Source organism: Chaetomium fimeti (assembly GCF_033439085.1).
Source record: "Chaetomium fimeti strain CBS 168.71 chromosome Unknown B0H64scaffold_1, whole genome shotgun sequence".
In the NCBI taxonomy this organism is placed as follows: domain Eukaryota; kingdom Fungi; phylum Ascomycota; class Sordariomycetes; order Sordariales; family Chaetomiaceae; genus Chaetomium; species Chaetomium fimeti.
Window position 1 is genome coordinate 1,371,414 of NW_026944329.1, and position 20,194 is coordinate 1,391,607.

Genomic DNA, 20,194 nt, shown 5'->3' on the forward strand with positions numbered 1-20,194 from the left:
TTACGGCCGGTACCTTCGCGGCTTGACTTCTGTGCTTGTTCATTCGGACGAGGGACGAAGCCGCAGAGGGCTTCAAGCGAATTCTGCAGACAATCCGGCAGAGCCACCAGTCACCACTGCCATACCAAGGTGCTATTCTGCTGCTAGCAGAGAGCCTTGGGTTTCAGTGTACATACCTCTCAACTGCAAGTGCTGTTTTAGGAGGTTTCGGCAAGTGTCGAGCGTTTAAGGTCTGGCGTCGAAGACGAGGAAGCCGTGATTGCGTTACCCCAATCAGCTTTACAGAACAACTCATCGTGAAACGTCAAAGTCGGATACTTCTGGATCGGGGCGAAGGGAAACATCCGTACTTATTGAGGACAGTTCACTAGTCGCACCAACTTTCCTAAGTTGGGTCAAATGGTGGACAGTGACTGCTCGATGACCCTGAGAGCAGAACTGTCGTTCCGGATGACGAAGCCAATGTATAGAGTAGAGTGTTTACCCAGTGGTAGCACGAATAGGGGACGAGATACTTCGTTGGCACGAATCTTCAAGTCCTTTCCCTTATGGCCGCGATGATCGGGTCACGACGGTCGGGCCACTCTTTGTTGGGACCGGCGCATCAGCGCAGTCCGGCTAGCTTCGGATTCATATTCAGCCATCGTCGGCTCATCGCAACAAACCAAACACCAACTAGCTTGCAAGCATTGTTGTGCATCGTGTGCATCCTGTGCATCCTGTGCATCGTGCAAGACGCGTTGATGCAGCGGCGAACAGAAACGGCCAATCCAAGCGATGGACTCACGGCGTCAGCGAGAACCGAGATGCAGGGACTGGACATCAACGGTATCAGGCACACGGCAGTTGAAAGCTGACCCGCGCCCCGCAGCCTCCCGACGTCAGTTGACAGCCGCGATGTTCCCGAGATATCTTCGCGAACTTACCGGGGTCCAATCAACGGCGGCCGAGGCCCGACGTCATGGGTACCGCAGTGAACCGGGACGGCCCAGGTACATACAGAGCCGCGCGGTACTCCACATGGATGCTGCTTGTATCAGATTTAACTAATAGTTTATCTCAACTTTTTACCTGCATCATCCCGCCCCGATCTATGCGCGTTCCTGTCACGTTTCCTCCCTTGTTTTCACCCGCGCTTTCCCTTCCGAGTTGACCGACACAAGGAGCGCATAACCAAGGCATTGTTATGCTCGGGTTATGAAAGACGCCGACTTTCGGATTTCAGACCAATTGGCATCCCACGTGCGGCGGTCGCTCGCCCAGAAATGCTGGGTCTCCTTCTCACCGTCAAATCCAATCATGAGAAGGCGGGGCTTGCTGGGGTTTTCGGATCAGACGCGCCCGCCGTGTGAAACAAGTGCGCCGTGCCGTCCGTTCTGATGGAATTGCGGAAGGTTATCATGTGAGCATTGTTGCGGAGCACAAAGGAAGGAGCCAGCAGGGCAGGGGGGGATAGTCTCCGAGTAAGTGTATAAAATCCCCTTCACCCACCCCGAACTGACCTCCTTCTACTTTCTTTTCCCATCCACCCCTTCCCCCACCAAATCCAAACCTCGACCACCCAAACCAATACCAGACATCCGCTTTTCAGCCATCATTTCTGCTCTCTGCCACCCCACGAGCACCGAAGGCGACTTAGATTACAAATAAACCAAGAAAAATGTCGACCCCGACCACCGAGGAGCTCCGCCAGCTGAGCGAGCAGGCAGTCGAGTTTACCCCCCAGATCACTCAGCGCCGGCCCTCGACCTTCCTGTCCCTGGCTCCCAGCACATCAGAGTCGTATCCTCGCACCCCGCGGGTCAAGCAACCACTTACCGCCGAGGCCCTCACCGACGCTGCGCAGCAGCAGCAAGCCAGTGCGGCCACCGAGGAGGAGCTGGCCAAGCGCCGCACTTCCAGCCTGAGCAGCGATGCGTCCAAGTTCCGTTTCCTGAAGCTCGGACCCGTCCACTGGGGTGAGCACCAGGGCGAGAACGACACCGACTTCCACGAGGTTGCCGTCGAGTAAACCGTCCATATCACACCACCGCCTCATCTCATCATCTACGGCACTGCGCCCGGCCCTTCCTTTCATTTCGCCTCTTCTTTCGGATGCTTTACGCCCGATATCACGATACCATGAGCCAAAAATAAGACGTTTACCTTTTTTCTTCTGCTCGTTCGATTCTTGAGATTTGTTGTTTTATGCCCAACTCTGATTATGAATGTTGGTGTGTCGGGGCCTGATTGCGCAACGGTGTCCACTCAACATGGCCAACTCAGCGAGCGCCCGCCCCCTCATCCGAATGATTTACGTATCAATTTCTCGCACTCGGTATTCTTGGTTGGAGTCGTGTCGAGGACGGAAATGGTGGGGGGATTAAGCTAAACTCCGAACCGGGGGTCTGGCTTAGCCTGTTTCTGTTACACGACGGATTCACGAGAGGGTGTGGGGGGAGGAACGGAATTTGGGGGGGGGGGGGGGGGGGAAGAGGAGAGTGAGAATGTTGCCTTTTGCCACGAGCTAGCTGGACGCTGGGTCGGAATGGAGAATGAAAAGTGTCTTCCCTCGCCGAAAATTTCCAACTAGCGTGCATGTAGGATGGTGTGCTCGCCGACATGATGAATTTGTTGGAGTTTCACGCAATCAGATGGTCCTCACTGGTCCGGAACCTCTGGGTTTCCCCTCCAACGCGACCAATGCCCTCCCCTGGAGCCATGCATGGCGCTTCGCGGAAGTGCGGAGTCTTCATGCATGCTGCATGCATGGCCAGCTTACTTTCGACGGGCAGCGAGAGAGAGAAGAGTGGCGGGGGTTTATTCCCCTTCGGCGTCCGCTGCTTTTGCTTCGGTCTGTTTCAACGTCGGCGTTTTGCCCCCCCCCCCCCCTGTGAGGTTGGACGATCGACACTTCTCCGGTGGCATTAAAGGCATCGACGGATGCAGGCCAAGGCGGCAGGCGACAGGCGACAAGGGGCGTTGTCATTGCACAAATCCCATCTTTCTTGTGCGGGGGTATGAAGGGCCCGGTCGGGGAGGATGAAGATGGAAGGGAAGCGAATCTGACAGACAGAGAGAGCGAGCTCGCGTAATCAACTAGGCATGGCGGTCTTGGGGTCTTGGTAGCAATTTCTCCATACTGACTGACCCTTGAGCCCCCTTTGGGGCTTCTGTGGACTCAAGCAATTAACGTTAGCCTCCATAATTACTTTATTATCGGTTGTGTGGAGGTAACGTCGTCTTCTCCTGGAGCTAGCGAGCTGAGAGAGCTTAGCCCCAACTCTTGTGTCTCTTGCCAAGCCAGACAACCTCCACCCTTATTGCACAAAGCAACCCACCCACTCAGACAACACAACCCCCAGTTAGCGGTGTTTCCGAAGCTGAGTTGTCTTGACACGTTCCGCAGCTCTGGCGGTGTGTTTTTTGTTCTCGAGTTTCGAACTTCAACCCCATCCACCGCCCGTCGACTTGATATCAAGACACAGCCTCCCCCCCTTAAGATCTACACCAAAGAGATCTCGCCCAGACCTGAATCTGTCCCACTTGCCCCAGCTGGCTCGGTAGATCTTGATCATCGGCATGGTCCCGTCTTGGCGGAAAGCTCGGCAACGCCGCCGCCCAATTGGCCTTTTCCTTCGCTGGCAATCTCTCGTTTGTGGACGCTTGGCGGCCGCCCCTTCAACTATCAGGGTGTTTTGCTGGACGACGACGAGAGGAGCCAAGCCGCGGGGATTGTCACTCAAACGACCTTGATGTTGAACTCGGCCGCGTCGCCAGCGCAGACAACATCCACCAGCCTGCCTATGTCCACCTCCACAAACCCATCCCCCCACCCCCCCTCCTCCTGCTCCCGCCGTACGGCAGCAGCTGCACCAGCAGCAGCAGCCGGAGAAAGAGAGAGAGAAAGAGGAAGAGAAAGAGGAAGAGACGAAGAACCGCCGCCCCCCATCATCGCACAGCAGGCCGTCCCCGTCCCAGGAGTCGTCCCCCCCACATCCACATCCACATCCACATCCGCATCCCCCCCCTCCAACAACCCCCCAGCACCCACCGGAGGGGGGTCCTGCTGCCGCTGGCAGTAATGAAACCGACACCAGAACCGCGCATGCCTCGCCCTCAGCACCCGCAACCCCACCACCTCCAGCCCGGGGTCCGCCAGCAGCACCAGCAGCGCGCGCAGCGCCGGATTCCCCTCGTGATCCGCGCGCGCCATCCAGCTCCCCCCCTCGCGCGCCATCACCCACCCCGAACGTAGCGCCGTCACCGGGGGAGGACCGACCACGTCCACGCGCACGCGCCGCAGCGCCCCGTCTAACACCATCCCCTCGAGCGCCGGCACCACCACGTCCTGGACCTGGGCGCCGAAGCGGCGCACCGCGACCACGGCGGCGCGGATCCGCCGCCGCGCGCCCGCTGTTTCCGGGTGGGTGAGCAGGCGGAGGAGGGAGTCCGTGCCCGGGTCGCTGCTACCGCTGCTACCGCTACCCGAAGGGGTGGTTTGCTGGCGGCGATGGTGGCGGGTACGGGTGCGCTTGCGGCCTGAGGAGGAGGGGGCGAGGAAGGAGAGGTGGAAGGTGTTGCGGGCGTAGTAGAGGTCGCCGGCCTCGCGGTGGAGGACGGGGGAGGCGAGGAAGAGGTTGGTGGGGGGGTCGGCGTAGTCTCCGTCTTCGTCTTCGTAGTCTTGGTTGTTGTCGTGCTCGCCCCCCTCCGATGAGCCGTTGCCTGCTGCACGGTTGTGATTTGTTGTGCCGTCGTGGTGGATATGCCGTGTAACGCCGGCAGCGCCGCGGCGCAGGGCCACGCTCCTCCCGTCGGAGCCACCGCCGACCAGGATGCCCGCGGGGAAGACGCAGATGTGTGAAAGGATCAGCTCGCGGAGTTCGGGCGGGAGATCGAAAAAGTATTCGAACTTGTTATTTTGAGGCGCCATTTGGGTTCGTTGTGTAGTTTCAAGACGAATATCGGCGGGCGCCGATATGTTTTGAGTTGCGACACTTCGTACAGCTTACCTAGTTCGGTAGTTGAGTCAGAGGCTAACCAGTGTATGAGTGAGGATCATTGGTGTCGGTGCCCTGAGTTGAGTGGTGTTTTCCGGGGTTCCGGCCCACCTCCCCAACGGAACAATGTGGGTCCACCGGCCTCAAGATCAGGAAGGTCCGAGATATTTAACACTTCCCTCTTCTGCTTGAAAGGGGGGTGGAACTCTTCGATAACTCATTTCTTTTTGTTTGCCATTGCTTCCCTTTTCTCCTTCTCCTTTTAGGGTGGCAAGAGTTCGCCACGGTTCGGAGCTGCCGACTGCCTCTTCACCTCAGGGGAGGACAATACCAAGGTCAACGAACTCCCTACCTTTCCCTTTGTGTGTGTTCCCACCAAGTGTTTTCATACGATTTGATTAACCTTAAGCCTACATGCAATGCGCTAAAGGAAATATCGGTCATGAGAATCAAGAGGAAAAGTCCCAATCGTCAGCAATCTTTATAGATATCCCCCTGCCCGAAAAGGCCCCGCAGCGAAACGCAGCTCAAAGCCAGATCCCTCTAACTTTTGTGTCCCGTTTCATGAATCAAGATGAAGACGCCTCCCATCATACGGCGGCCCTGCCGTCCCGCCGGTTGCTCAATAGCTCCAGACCGTGGCTTCATAATCCCGTCCGATACGCCCTGTATCTATCTGGTAAAGGCCAATCCATCCATCCATCGTCAAGTCATTTACCGCGAGGACATGGCCTTGGTAACCAGCCTCTTAAGCGCAAGCTCCTTCTTCTTGAGGTCATCGGCCGACGAGTCGTCGATCTCGAGCTGGCCCATGGCGTCGCTCAGCGCCTGCTCAATCTTGTCCTTCTGGCCGCGCTTGAGCTTGAGCGAGAGCGTCGGGTCAGAGACAATCTCCTCAACACGCGAGATGTACGACTCGAGCTGCTGCTTGGCCTCGAAGCGCTTGCTGAAAGCCTCATCCTTGGTCTTGAACTTCTCGGCATCTGTGCTCCTGTTAGATATCTGGTTTTCTCGTTATACGTCACTGTGGGGGTACATACCGTTGATCATGCTCTCAATCTCGCCCGACGAAAGCTTGCCGACAGAGTTGGAGATGGTGATGTTGGCGCTGCGGCCCGAGGTCTTCTCAGTGGCGGTGACCTTGAGGATACCGTTGACGTCGACCTCAAAGACGACCTCGAGGACGGGCTCGCCAGCCTTCATGGGAGGAATGGGAGCAAGGGTGAATTCACCCAGAGAGGTGTTGTCCTCGCAGTTGACACGCTCACCCTGGAACACGGGGAACTGAACCGTCTGCTGGTTGTCGGCAACGGTGGTGAATGTCCTCTTCTTGATGGTGGGGACGGTCTGGCCACGGGAAACGACGGGGGCGAAGATGTTGCCCTCCATGGCAACACCGAGGGAGAGGGGAACGACATCCAGGAGGAGGAGGTCAGAGGTGTCGGCCGAGGTGGCCTTGCCGGAGAGGATACCGGCCTGGACGGCGGCACCGTAGGCAACGGCCTCGTCGGGGTTGATGCTCTTCTCGAGCTTCTTGCCGTTGAAGAACTCGCTGAGGAGCTTCTGGATACGGGGGATACGGGTGGAACCACCGACAAGGACGATCTCGTCGACCGCGCTCTTCTCGATGTTGGCGTCCTTGAGGACCTGGGCAACAGGCTCGAGGGTGCCGGAGAAGGCCTTGGTGTTCAGGTCCTCAAAACGAGCACGAGTGATCTGCATGTTCAAGTCCTTGCCGTCGAAGAGAGAGTCGATCTCGATGGTGGTCTGGGCACCGCTGGACAGAGTACGCTTGGCACGCTCGCAAGCAGTCCTCAGTCTCCGGAGAGCGCGGGCATCACCCGAGAGGCTGTCCAAAATGTCAGCTATTCCGTTTCCATCTATGACATGTCGGGGGCAGTTTCGGGGCGCACAGTGGCCCCCCAAGACCATTGGTAAAGGGCGGCACTTACTCGGACTGGGTCTTGCGTGTGAATTCCTTCTTGCAGTGCTCGAGGAGGTTGGTGTCGAAATCCTGGCCACCAAGATGGGTGTCACCAGCGGTAGCCTTGACGGTGAAGACACCGCCCTGGATGTTCAGGAGCGACACATCGAAAGTGCCACCACCCAGATCGTAGATAAGGACGTTGCGCTCCTTGTCGGACTTGCCAGAGCCAAGACCGTAGGCAATGGCGGCGGCGGTAGGCTCGTTGATGATACGGAGGACGTTCATGCCAGAGATGGCACCGGCATCCTTGGTGGCCTGACGCTGGTTGTCGTTGAAGTAAGCCGGGACGGTGATGACGGCCTTCTCAACCTTCTTGCCAAGCTTGACCTCGGCAATATCCTTCATCTGTTTCGTAGCACGTCAGTGTTTGGCCGGGGTTTTACGGCTTGCGAGAGTTACGAACCTTGTTCAGGACCATGGCGGAGATCTCCTGGGGGGAGAAAGTGTGGGTGCTGCCGAGGTACTCGACCTCGACCTTGGGGTTGCCGTTGCCATCGTCAACGACCTTGAAGGGCCATGACTCCATGTCCTTCTTGACAGTGGGGTCTTCGAAGCGGCGACCGATCAGACGCCTGGAAGAGAGATGATGGTTAGCGAACCGCTCGTAATCCGTCGACACACCCAAGGGAGCCATACTTGACATCGAACACGGTGTTCACGGGGTTCATGGCGGCCTGGTTCTTGGCCGCCTCACCAATCAGGCGCTCGTCCTCAGTGAAGGAGACGAACGAGGGCGTGGTGAAGCTACCCTGCTCGTTGGCGATAATCTCGACATTGGTACCTTCGTACGTGGCAACGCAAGAGTAGGTTGTGCCTGCATATCGCAAATGTCTGTTAGCAGTCGCACTCAATTTTGGTGGCCCAGGGCAGCGATCTTCTCGATCGAGCCGACAGAGCCAACCGAGAGAAGAACAAAGCGGGGAGCATTACCGAGATCGATGCCAATGGCACCATCATAGACTTCGTCCGCCATTTTTGAAGATTGGTGTTTTTGAGGGAGTCTTGAGGGTTGGGCAGAATCTGGCGCGCGAGGAGGGAAAGACCGATTCGACGTGGGGCAGACTGGACGGCCTTTAAATTTTGAAATTTTCAAATGCGGTGCTTGAACTTTTTCTTCTCCGCCCGCCTGCCCGCCTCTTTGCCCCGCCAGTCCCACACGCATCCGAAACTTTCTTATCTGCCCCTCCCCGTGACGATACACGTGACTTGGTGGCGGGGAGACCCTGGCTGCCTGGGCTTTCCAAACCGCTCGCCAACGAAAAACCGGGGCATGTGTTGGCGAGGCGCTTGCGACGGCGGCTGATTGTGCGACTGGCGGATTTCTGCTTGACCTGACCAAAGTTTGCGATCGCATACTGACTCTCTCCGCCCACACCAAACCCTTTCTTCACAAGACGACATTGCCTGGAGCACGGTCGTTCTTTCCATTCACAAAAGTTTGAGCTGCAGTTGCCTACCGCCGATTAATCGAGCCTTCCATCTCGCGACCCTTGCACCTGACTCTATCCGCATTTTCTGCGAAAACCCGTTGCAGCCTCAATCTTCGCAAAGCTGCTCCCTGTGGCCCACCCGATCCATCCCAACTAGCCGATCCTCGACTTAAACCGCTCGCTTGTCTCACCGAACGCCTCACCTGTCTACATCTCAAAATTTCCAACATGGCGGAGCAAGTTGATCTCACCACCATCCCCATCTCGCCCGATGGTGGGAACAACCCCGAGGGTGCCACCAAGGAGACCGCCGAGGACAATGACAAGACCGTCACCGTCTTCCACGATAAGGATAACTTCAATGTCAAGCATCCTCTCTCAAGTCGGTGGACTCTCTGGTTCACCAAGCCGGCCAGCGGAAAGGTTCGACCTGTTGTTCCACTACCCCGCCATGGGTACATTATTCTAACCAACCCCGCGCACAGGGCGACAACTGGAACGACTTGTTGAAGGAGGTCATTACTTTCGAGTCGGTGGAAGAATTCTGGGGCATCTACGTAAGATATCCCACAGTATCCGCGCCTTTTTGTGTGCTGTCTGTCTAACGCGGCAAACAGAACAACATTGCCCCCGTCTCCGAACTTGCCCTCAAGTCGGATTACCACCTCTTCAAGGAGGGCGTGCGGCCAGAGTGGGAGGACCCGCAAAACAAGCATGGCGGCAAGTGGTCGTACCAATTCAAGGAGAAGCGGTCGGTCAACATCGACGAGCTCTGGCTGCACACCATGCTCGGCGCGATTGGCGAGACGCTGGAGGACGAGGAGGATGGCGAGGTGATGGGCGTCGTTGTGAACGTCCGCAAGGCGTTTTTCCGTGTCGGTGTCTGGACCCGCACCACGGGCCGCCACATCCCCGGCCGCGGCGACGGTGACATCGCCGGCGGCAAGGGCCGATCGGGCGAGAAGGGCAAGGAGATCCTGATGTCTATTGGACGTCGGTTCAAGGGCGTCCTCAAGCTGCCGGCCAACGAGATGATCGAGTTCTCGGGCCACACCGACAGCGCCCACAGCGGTAGTACCCGCGCGAAGGCCAAAATGGTGGTTTAAGCATGGATGGTTGTCAGAGATGGCAGTTACAGGCATCATCATGCCTATGCTGCCTACTTAGATTTACCATGAGCGCCCTTGCACACTGCACTTGGCATGGGCGCGGGCCTGGGGACGGTCATGATTATGCTCGGATCACCACATTGGGCCGGTCATCAGAGGATATGAGATATGCCGCAACATCTGCTTCGGCGCGTCGACTGGGGAAACGCAGGGCGCTATGGGTTGGGGCGAATAAGGGTTTGTCTGCGATTCACGGATGGTATTTCACCTGCAACGAGCCTCGCATATCTGCTAGTCACTTTATAAGCAAGGCAATTCTGCCAACACCCAACCAACCCCTATGCTGTTGATCCAATGAGTCCTAGTGACACTCTTCCAAAACCCGTCTTCTAAGTCTAACACTTGTTGTACACTATATGCCCGCCCGCTGAACAAGCGATCTAACAATGATCCTGTGCTCTATCCGTTTGCCGAGGACAAACCAAAAAAGATGCCCCTTCTCCCATCGAATCTTTACCGACTCCAGACAGATCGATACCGACAAATCTCCCATCTAGAGCTCGTCCCCGCTGAACTCGTCCTGGAAGATCTCCTTGACCAACAGCTTCTTGTTGATCTTGCCCATGGCGTTCCGCGGGATGTGCTCCACCACCTTGAGCACCTGGGGGATCTTGTAGCCGGCCAGCCGGCCCTTGAGCGCGCGGCGCATTTCGAGCGGCGACCACCGGCCCTCGGGCACGTGCTCGCGGTCGACGATGACCACGGCGCCGACCTTCTGCCCCCACTTCCCGCTCGGCACCGCCAGCACGGCGACCTCGGCCACCTGCGGCAGCGCCAGCATCTCGCGCTCCACCTCGAGCGCCGACACCTTCTCGCCCCCGCTCTTGATGATGTCGGCGCTGCGCCGGCCCAGGATGAAGTACAGGTCGCCGCGCGCCCAGTCGCGCTGGCTGGGCGAGGTGGAGCGGCCGGCGCCGTCGACGGCGCGGCGCACGGCCACGTCGCCCGTCTTGAACCACTGGCCGCGGGCGTCCTTGGAGTCGACGAACTCCTTGGCCGTCGCCTCGGGGTTGCGCCAGTACTCGGCGAAGATGGTGGCGCCGCGCAGCTGGATCTCGCCGACGCGCTCGCGGCCGTCGCGGTCGCGCTCCGCGCCCCGCTCGATCACCTGGTGCGTGTCCACGTCCACCAGCCGCGCCTCCACCCCGGGCAGCGGCCACCCCACCGCGCCGTCGGCGCGGTCCGCCGTCGCCAGCCCGCAGCTGAGCGCCATCCCCACCTCGGTCATGCCGAAGCGCTCGAGGAGAACGTTGCCGCCGCTTAGGTCTGACCAGGCGCGCTTGGTGGGGGTTGGCAGGGCTGCGGACCCGGAGATGGCGAGCCGCAGGTTGGCGGGGGAGATGGCGGTGCGCGTGGCACTCTGCATGTCCGGCGGGAGAGCCCGGTGGGTGGTGAGCAGGCGGGAGTAGATGGTCGGGACGGCGGTGAAGAAGGTGATCTTCCGGTGTTGGTGGTGCGGGGAATCCGCGTTGTGGGTTTGGTCCGGCGTGAGGAAGGGCGCGGCGAAGCGCCGCCAGACGGCGTCGGCGTTGAAGGGGAAGAGGAACTCGATTGTGCTGCCGGAAAAGAGAGGGGTGAAGATGGCGTTAATGGTGCCGTGGATGTGATGGAGTGGGAGGACGTGGAGGAGGTGGTCGGAGGGGGAGTACTCCCAGGCTTGGAGTAACGATTTAGCTTGCGCTGTCATGACCGATTGGGGGAGCAGGACGCCTTTCTAGGACGAAGTCAGCATGAATGGGATCATGTTTCGTCCACCATATGGAATCTTACCGGTCGATTTGTGGTGCCAGACGTATAGAGCATCATCCCGGCAGCCCCAGCCGAGGACTTATCCAGAGTGACCTTCTCATGGGTCCCATTGCCCTGGAACTTGTCTAACTGAAGGTAGGCAGGCTCGACATCCAGTTCGGTTTTTAATACGTCCCCCGCCTTCGAGGCGAACTTTGCCGAAGACAGGAGCATCAAGGCCTCGCTGTGGTTGAGAATGTACTGCAGTTCTGGGGCGGGGAAGGCTGGAGACAGTGGTACTGCGATCGACTTGGCTGCAAGAATAGCGAGGAGGGTCACTTCGGGAAATTGAGGGTCAGCACATGTCGGGAACGGATGGAGAGAGCCCGACAAGCAGGAAGGTGCCGGTATTCGAGAGGGCAGCAATTGGCTTACCCACATAGTCGTAGCTGTTCTCGACCAGGAACGCGATACGCTCGCCATCCATATCGTCCCTCCCGGCAGTCTCGTAGAGGCGGTTCCGGACCTTGCAGACATCGCCCAGCAACTCCCCGTATCGGAACCGGCGCCCGCTGTTTGAGTGGATAACGACGGTCGAGTCCGGGTCATGACGGGCGATGGCCTCGAATACGGGCAGCCTGGGTAATGTCGACGCCATCCTTAAACCGGTAGACCTAGACCTATACAACCTGAAGGGACGGAGGAGGGGGAGGGGGAGGGTGAGTGGTAGAGCAGCGGGTAGCCGGTGACCAAAGCTCCTGGCGAGGGAGAGGGCGAAGGACATTAGTAGATCCGAAACGCCAGGTTGAGGCAGGGGGTTGCCGATCGGCTTTTAAAGGTGTCACTTGCAGCTGGCTGCAGTGAGTGCCCAGATAGGTGCTGCCGGAGGACAAGGTGGGACGGGCGGGATGTGGTAAAAACGGAGTCGGCCGGTAACCTCTAACAAAGTACGACTGAAAGTGTAATATTACAAGGATCTGAACATCTCACAACAACGGCCTTCTGATGCCGAGTCCGGGCGCATCCTACTTCTTTGTCCGGTGAAGACCGACCAGCGGCGAATCGGGTTCGTGATGCTCGGTTGTGGAACAGGGATTCGGAGAGCGGAGAGCGGGATGGCGATGCGGAAACAATCCTTGGAACCGAACGTCCCAAATCCGCTGGTGATTTTTCTCGTTTGAGCCAGGGTACTGGCGCGCCTAGCACCCTGCGGGCTTGTGGTGGGGTGGGGGTGGTCACAGGTGCATGGGGATCTCCTGGGCCTTCGTCCCAGCGAGCCAGCGCTCCATCCTGCGGCCAACGGCAGGGATCACGCCGCTGGGACACGCCTTATTGGGCAGCTCCCAGCGCAATCCCCTCCGGGCCCACGGTTTCCGCCCGCGCTCGCCGCGGTCGATTCCCGGCGCTTGCGAGTTCGCTGCCGAAACAACCCGTGGACCACATTCCGATTCCTTTTTTGGTGAATTTGTCTGCGGTTGTTAGGTGACGCAGACCCGAAGATCCTGCCCTACCTATGTTGCGCCAAGCTGCCTTTGGCTTTGCAAGAGCCGCCAGGCCATTCAGGTTCTCTACAATGGCGTCGCAAACTCCGCTTGAAGACTCGATCAGGCAAAAAGTACGTCGTGGGGGTTGTGTGACCCGGAGGGAGAGCCGTAACTGACCGAGACTGACCTGTTTTACCCTCCATCTAGATCACCACCTCTCTCAAGCCCACCACCCTCGACATCCACAACGACTCCCACCTCCATGCGCACCACGAGCCGATGCAGGGCGTCACGTCCAAGGAGACGCACTTCAGAGTCATCATCACATCCGAGGCTTTCCAGTCGAAAATGCAAGCAGCGAGACACCGGCTCGTCTACTCCCTTTTGAAGGACGAGCTGGCCCAAGAGGGCGGGATCCATGCACTCCAACTACGTACAATGACCCCGGAGGAGGAGGCCAAGCGGCGAGCTCAAGAAGCCGAAGCGGAATGAGGTAGGAATGCGGGGATAGCCCAACGATATTGAATGATACCCCGGTACTAAAGAGCGAGAGAGATCGTGCAAGTGTCTCGTAGTATTGTATACTGTATTATGAAGATGTGCTTGTGTAAGGCATACAAAACCCATCCTATCTTTGCGGGCAACAGAACTATGAATCGCGCCATTTTGTTGTTCTGTCATTGTCCTCCCCCCTGGAGATGGGTATCAAGTCATTACCAATCCCTCCCCAACCCAGCCCAATGCAATATGTCTCCCAGTATTTCGATTATTGTGGTGTCAGCCGTTCAGGGGCGGAGCTCTGCGTCCTCTTTTGCATCAAAAACTTCCTGAACCGCAGAGCTCGCTTGTCTGCGTCCTCTGTCGCCGTTTTTTGTCGCTTGAACCCGCCACCAGATTCCGCTGTCGACGACCCTACAGAAGCCCGGGGTGCAGCTCTGCGCTTGAGTACCGTTTCCGGTATGCTATCGGGGTTGCTGATCTGAGAGAGCACATTGCTAGGAAATGTGCTCGCCACCGGTAACTTGATCGTGGTTACCTTTGGCGGCGTGGGTGAAGGCTGGATGTTTGGCGGCGAAGAGTCGACCTGGGTCCGCAAAACCTCGAGCCCGGTGGCAGAGGTGTTTGCCATGCTGGCTGATATTTCAGCCGGAGTACGGCGTTGGCGGACCGAGGAACATCCAGAAGTGTCCGGGCTAGCTGCCAGCGGCGCACTGGTCACTCGGTGCTCCTGCAAGGGCCGCATTTGCATAGTGGAGTGGATGGGGCCTGGGGGCGGCGAAACTTCCCGAGTCGCAGATTCGGGGTTTGTCACGGAAGCCGGGCTGAGGGGGCTGTGTTGTGGCAGTGGATGACTTGTGTCCGTTGGTACGGCCGGCGACTGCACCATTTTCTCGCCGGCGGACATCCTGTCCGATGCTTGCTGGGTCGACTGCCTGCGGACTTCAGTATCGGATTTCTTGAGGGCTCGCTGAATGGCGCGTGACTTATCCGGATACTTGTTGGGAACATCTTTGATGCTGTCCTTACTAAGGACGCCTTTGGTGTAAAGGGGCCTCGACACGTTCTCATTGTAGAACTGGATTGCCGAAAGGGGGTGTGCATCCTCGTCCAGGCTGTCGATGTATTTGAGAAAGTCCGTCGAGAATACTCGGACAAAGTCGTCATAGAGAAACTCGGGGAGGGCTCTGTCTTTTTGAAGCGGCAAGATGCACAGAACGCCGCAGATGAATGTTCTAAGACTGCCTCTGTAACCTGGATAGGCCACGGTGAAGGCGGTGTACGGGACCTGCGACGAAGGCCCGTTTGGCGGTGGCTTGTCCGTAGAATTGCTGGATCCTTGATTTGCCGCTAGCTGCGATGTAGCAGCAACAACCTCCGGCACGTTCTCTGGTGCTGGGATATGTTGATCTCCCACTGGCAGCGTAACAGACGGTGTCTCCGCAGGCCGATGGGGAACCGTCGGCAGTGGCGGGGGTGACGAGCTAACAACTGGGCTAGACGACCGAAGCAGGACATCGGCGCGGGTGTTGGGAAGCGTTAACCTTGAAGCGTGTTTGTGCTTGACTGGTTCGGGGCTGGGGATGACGACAGGTTTCATACGTCGACGGCGTTCCGCTTGGGGCGCTTGGGGCGCTTGCGCAAGACTGGGCTTCTCGGTAATGGTGCAAGGTATTATTTGGGCAGAGGGCGGAGTGGGCTCAAGAGCAGCGACAGGTTGTCGGTTCACCGGCGCTAGGACCTCGGTAACAGCTTGGGGGATCTTGATCTCCAACCCCTGATCAGATGTGGCGCTACTGCTGGGAGGGAAGTCCGTTAAGAATCTCGCCCGGGATAAATTGTTGCCAGCAGCTATAGAGCTGTGCTGAGCAGATGAATGCCGGTGTGTGGTACTCGCAGTTGTCTCCAGTTCTTCTCTCTGCTGACCTAGCCCGCGGGTATGCCGTGAGGGAGACTGCGACCATGGTATAGGGGTGCCGGGCTCACTACTTTCCTGATCCTCAACCGAAGGCTTACTCGGGTCGATGTGCGGTGTGGCACTCTGTGCCGGGGATGCAGGCTGCGATGAGAATGCTTCCTCCCTCTTAGTCGAAGCGGGAGAGACGGGTTGTGAGGACAATGCTTCTCCCTCCGCCCGAGAGGGAGCCCGAGATTCCTTGACATATTGTGCCCTCACGTCCTCCAGTACACTTGGCGGTACATTGGGAAAGCCCCTCACAAGCCAAGCGTCTGGGCGATCGAGTAACTCGCGCTGGTCTGAAGGGGGTTGGAGATATCGACGGGGTATTCTTGTCTCACTGGTGAGATGGCCGGGAGACCAGGTAGTGCATTCTCCCAAAGCGGCAGTGCTACTAGCCCTCGCCATAGCCACCCACTATCTCATCGCCGAGGAAATGCCGTTGATGCTGAAACGTATCCTGGATCTCGGTTTTTGATTTTTGATTTTTGACGCCAGAGACGCCGTCGTCATGGATCCGAGGCTAGAATGAGTTGCCACAGAAAAGAGCCATGATAATTTTGAAGTTGGAAATCACCAGCAGTCTCCCATTGACCAAAACCAACGATGGTCAACTAATCTCGTGATGTCGGTTTTAGGACGGGTGTTATTCGTCGCGTTGTCGTCGTCTCAATTGAGGATGCGCGTTCACTGAATGTGGGGCACAAAGGCCGGATTGTGTGGTTGACGCCAAGTCACATGAGAGCCCCGCCAATCATGCCCAACTGCCCCACTTCCATGCTGCAGGAAAAGACCCGATTGTGCCTCGAACCCCCCCTTCGAAACGCAACAAAATACAGGGGTGGCTGCCGACAAGAGGCCCCCATCTTTTGTACCGCTCTGTGCCTGTGACCCTGCCTGTGACGACACCCTCCTAGACCCTGGCACGCCCGATAAGCTGACAAGGCACCGACCGAACATATCGAGAACTCAAGAGCAACGAGTCATTCTCCCGAATTCCTCGAGCCGTCCACATCCTCTAAACCAGTGTTATAACCGCATGGTGTGAGCTGAGACTCGGCCTCCTTTATTCTTGTTACCTGCTTGTTTCCGCTTCACCAAGACGACGATCTCGACCTTCGGAATGCCCGTATTCGCGCCGCACTCTGTGCCCCGCCCAACAACAGCGCCCGACTCCGATTATTCGTGATCCCGATCGCAAAAGCATGCTCTTGATTTCCATCACTCGGGCTGCTTTAAAAACACCCGTCCGTCGCCCTAAACAAAGTACGGTACGATGGCCAATACCAGCACCAGCGGTCTTCGGCAGCCATCCCTCGGTCCATCGCTGCCTCCTTCCCCAGTAACTTCACGGTCACGCCGCGATTCGGTCACATCGCTTTCGGTGTCTTCACATGCCGACAGGGAACACTTTTCTCTTAATCTCGACAAGATCCACACGTCGGCGAGCCAGTCGGATGCTCTGACTACCTTCAACGACTTCGCCCCGCCCCCGGGCTCATTACCTACCTCCGAGAGTAAATCGACCACCGGCGATTTCGTGCAACAGGGCCTCAGTGGGCTGTATACACGATTCAAAGAGGCCGTCGGCGCCGTAGGCAAGGGCGCCACGCAAGAGGTGGACGATACCAATAGCCAAGATGGCAGCTCCTCTAGAAAGAGCATCAGTACGGCCGCCGGCACGTCAAAACCATCGCCCCTTCCGAGGGGAGAGACCGGCGCTACAGCCTCAACCATGGAGTCTGGCACGATTTCGGATATTCATACGTCAGGGTTGTCCTCTTCCGGAATACCGACCTCCGAGTCGCAAACTGCCCCGCAGTCCTCCAAAGCCTCCTCAATCACGACGGCATCTAACCCCAAAACCCCTTCGATGAGCGCCCAGAATCTGCCGAAGATCGCAAAAACGGGGGCACCGGCCACGGCCAACGCCTCCATCGCCCCGGTCACGGTGCAGGGTCTTATGGATATGGAAGCCGCGCGGGGCGGGGCCGCCCGCTTGGAAGACTTGCCCAGCCGAACAGCGGGCCGTAGAAGCATAAGCAGGCCAACTGATACAGCGCCGAGCCCCAACCTCTCAGGGAATCCAAGTTTAGACAATGTAGCAACCGGTGATCGAATAGTGCCGCCGAACCGGGCGAGGAGGGAGGACGCCCTCAGCATGGACGGGAGCACTGATACACCCCGAAGCCCCATCCAGCCCGTGGCCGAAACCCATGCTTCCTCGTCGGCTTCCCGCCTTCCTCCTCAGGATGCCATGCGAAAACCAGCGGTGATCGACCGCATCGCTTCGACTAGGACCAGGAGCCATTCAAGGTCGTCGTCCTTGGAGCCCGGCGCCGCCGCGACCCCCATCAGTACCTCGGCCCATAGTTCAGTGTATCATGATTCATTCACGCACAATGAACGACCGCAAATGCTGCAGTCGGGTATCATGAGGATCCCGGGCACTACCACCAACGAGGGTGCCCCTGAGGTTGTCAATGCAAGGCTCGAACGGATGCGAAAGCAAGTGCTGAGTAAGGAGTTCTGGATGGCGGATGAGACCTGCAAAGAGTGCTTCCTTTGCGGCACCCCCTTCACTGCCTTCCGACGCAAGCATCACTGCCGAACCTGTGGCTGCATCTTCGACTCCAAATGCACGTCTAGCATCTCGGGCCAAAAGTTTGGCGTCCCAGGTACCCTCCGGGTCTGTAAAACCTGCCTCAATGTCATCAACCGCCGTTACGATAGCGGCTCTGACGATTCGGCCGACGAATCCTATCTCCCTGCGATTTTCCGCGCAAGCCAGCAGGCCAAGGCCTCGCCCGCGTCGGCCAGACCGAGAATGGACGACGAGGCTAGCATATCGGAGCGTACTGAGCAAGCCGAGGACACGAGGAACGCGATCACACCCATGATGGCCATCCCAGCGACGCGGCGAATGGGGGATAACAACAGGCACTCGGCCGTTTTGGAGATCGATATGCCGCAGCTCAGCAGGCCAGGCTCATCACGGTCACTAAAGTCCCTTTCGGCCAATCGGCCCCAGTCTTCGGGTCACCGCAGGCATCACTCCAAACACAACCTCCTAACTAGATTCAAGACAAAGACCGAGGACAGGGCCCCGTTTCGTACCCCGGCCGGTGAAGAGATGGCAAAGAGGGCCAACGTAAACGCCTTCCATGCTGACAACATTATCGACCCGGAACTGGCGGACTACATGTCCGACGAGTCAAGCGAGGATGAACAGATGAGCAACATTTTTACCACCATGAACAGCGGCGAATTTCAGCCAGCCAGTCTCGATCCCGGTCGAGGGAGCTTCGGCACCTACCTAAGTGCGGGGAGGAAACATCGATTTCGTCCAGGGGAAAAAAGCATTAGCGGGTTCAGTCACGCGAGCCGCGGGTATGAAGAGGGGAGCGTCTTGCAGAACCTGTCAATCCACACACGTCCAGCACGGCGGAGAAACCTCAGCATTGCCAGCGCGAGCATCCATCACCCCCGCTCCCCGTGGCCCAAATCTGCCGTCCTCAAAGGCCCCTCTGCCTCGGCTGACACACTTTCCATCTTTGAGAATGTCACCGAAGCCCCGGGGCTGAAGCGGAATGATTCCATGCGCGACGGGAAATCGGCAGAGGAAAGCATGAACCCCGCAAGCCTGCAGCACGTAAAGAAGCTCTTCCGGCAGTTGCTTCAAGATGCCGAGATTCCCAACCCCGCGGGCTGGGAGAAGACTCTGGTTCCCATCTTGGATAAGTGTGCCGACGATGTCGACCCGGACATCCGTAACGGCGACGACATGGATATCCGGCACTGGGTAAAGTTGAAGCGGATTCCAGGCGGCAAGCCGGCTGATACGGCCTATGTGCACGGCGTCGTCTTCACCAAAAACTTGGCACTCAAGAGCATGCCACGCAAGATTCGCAATCCGAGGATTGTCATCATCACCTTTCCCCTCGAGTACCAACGCCACCCGGAGCAGCATTTTATGAGCTTGCAGCCAGTCATCGAACAGGAGAAGGAGTACCTGAGGATGGTCGTCAACCGGATCCTCAACCTGGAGCCCCATGTGCTGCTCGTGGAGAAAAGCGTAGCCGGAATTGCTCTCCAATATCTCTCGGAAGCAAACGTCGCCGTGGCCTACAACGTCAAGCCATCCGTTCTCGAAGCTGTGGCGCGGATCGTGAGCATGCCGGTTATCTCGTCAATGGACATGCTCAGCCTGGGTGTTCGGGTCGGAATGAGTGAGAGTTTCGAGGTCAAGACGTTTGTGAACAACGAAATCAGGGGCAAGAAGAAAACCTACATTTTCATATCCGGCTGCCCAAAGGACCGTGGTTGTACCATCGCGCTTCGTGGTGCCTCGACCGAGGTGCTCTCTCGGATGAAGCGCATCACCGAGTTCATGGTCTACGTCATCTACAACCTGAAGCTGGAGTCGTGCCTCATGCGCGACGAGTTCGTGCAGATTCCGAATTCGGAGGCTACGCTACCGGCTCTACCGGCGCCACCGGCATTGCCCTCAGGGGAAAGTAATGACAGCCTCATGCTGCGTCCCGGCGGAGTCCCCGACCCCTCCAGCAGCCGTCCTGCCATCCTCATCACCCGGCAGAGCACAGAGAGTGGGCTCCTTTTACGGGGCAACGAGGGCCCAGCTGCGGCCGTTGAGTCGGAACCGTCGGGCACTGACCTAGCTGTTCAGGCGCCTGCTCAGGTGCCTGCTGAGCCGGACCAGGGACTGGTATCCATGCACGGGTTGCACTCCCATGTGCAGGTTCCCGATGACATACCCATGCCAGCCTTTCACAGCGACACGGTAGCAAAGTATGAGACGAGGATCTTATCAACATCGCCCTTTGTCAAATTCAGGCAGCCCTATCTGCTCATGAAGGCACGAGAGCAGGAGCGGCGTGCGACCTATCTGAGGCAGCTACTTGAGCAGGAACACATGGATGTGTCTGGCGAGGACGAGAAGCA

At 58.0% G+C, this 20,194-nt stretch overlaps 7 protein-coding genes across 7 annotated transcripts; 3 read left to right on the top strand and 4 right to left on the bottom strand.

Annotated features, from left to right (window-relative positions):
* Positions 1-1,195: 1,195 nt before the first annotated feature.
* Positions 1,196-2,107, top strand: B0H64DRAFT_9354 (uncharacterized protein). Its single transcript, XM_062808992.1, has 2 exons — positions 1,196-1,463; positions 1,592-2,107. Exon 2 carries the CDS (start codon positions 1,661-1,663, stop codon positions 2,009-2,011), a length of 351 nt encoding a protein of 116 aa, XP_062663722.1. The 5' UTR covers positions 1,196-1,463; positions 1,592-1,660; the 3' UTR covers positions 2,012-2,107.
* Positions 2,108-3,721: 1,614 nt separating this feature from the next.
* On the bottom strand, positions 3,722-4,912 carry B0H64DRAFT_437381 (uncharacterized protein; the record flags this gene model as incomplete). Its single annotated transcript, XM_062806243.1, has 2 exons — positions 3,722-3,849; positions 3,940-4,912. 2 exons carry the CDS (start codon positions 4,910-4,912, stop codon positions 3,722-3,724), a joined length of 1,101 nt encoding a protein of 366 aa, XP_062663723.1.
* Positions 4,913-5,359: 447 nt separating this feature from the next.
* B0H64DRAFT_380270 (heat shock protein 70) lies at positions 5,360-8,098 on the bottom strand. The gene is made up of 6 exons (XM_062802722.1): positions 7,897-8,098; positions 7,603-7,780; positions 7,370-7,538; positions 6,932-7,311; positions 6,020-6,828; positions 5,360-5,962 (listed from the first exon to the last, which is right to left on the bottom strand). The coding sequence occupies exons 1-6, from the start codon at positions 7,937-7,939 to the stop codon at positions 5,694-5,696; spliced, it is 1,848 nt and encodes a 615-aa protein (XP_062663724.1). The 5' UTR covers positions 7,940-8,098; the 3' UTR covers positions 5,360-5,693.
* Positions 8,099-8,244: 146 nt separating this feature from the next.
* B0H64DRAFT_351698 (translation initiation factor eIF 4e-like domain-containing protein) lies at positions 8,245-9,832 on the top strand. Its single transcript, XM_062801470.1, has 3 exons — positions 8,245-8,819; positions 8,882-8,953; positions 9,014-9,832. Exons 1-3 carry the CDS (start codon positions 8,625-8,627, stop codon positions 9,500-9,502), a joined length of 756 nt encoding a protein of 251 aa, XP_062663725.1. The 5' UTR covers positions 8,245-8,624; the 3' UTR covers positions 9,503-9,832.
* Positions 9,833-10,058: 226 nt separating this feature from the next.
* Positions 10,059-11,951, bottom strand: B0H64DRAFT_437384 (uncharacterized protein; the record flags this gene model as incomplete). Its single annotated transcript, XM_062806244.1, has 3 exons — positions 10,059-11,279; positions 11,336-11,631; positions 11,729-11,951. 3 exons carry the CDS (start codon positions 11,949-11,951, stop codon positions 10,059-10,061), a joined length of 1,740 nt encoding a protein of 579 aa, XP_062663726.1.
* A 915-nt stretch (positions 11,952-12,866) lies between these two features.
* On the top strand, positions 12,867-13,269 carry B0H64DRAFT_437385 (bola-like protein-domain-containing protein; the record flags this gene model as incomplete). The annotated part of the gene is made up of 2 exons (XM_062806245.1): positions 12,867-12,908; positions 12,985-13,269. 2 exons carry the CDS (start codon positions 12,867-12,869, stop codon positions 13,267-13,269), a joined length of 327 nt encoding a protein of 108 aa, XP_062663727.1.
* Positions 13,270-13,342: 73 nt separating this feature from the next.
* Positions 13,343-15,911, bottom strand: B0H64DRAFT_380275 (uncharacterized protein). Its single transcript, XM_062802723.1, has one exon. It carries the CDS (start codon positions 15,638-15,640, stop codon positions 13,544-13,546), a length of 2,097 nt encoding a protein of 698 aa, XP_062663728.1. The 5' UTR covers positions 15,641-15,911; the 3' UTR covers positions 13,343-13,543.
* Between the last annotated feature and the right edge of the window lie 4,283 nt (positions 15,912-20,194).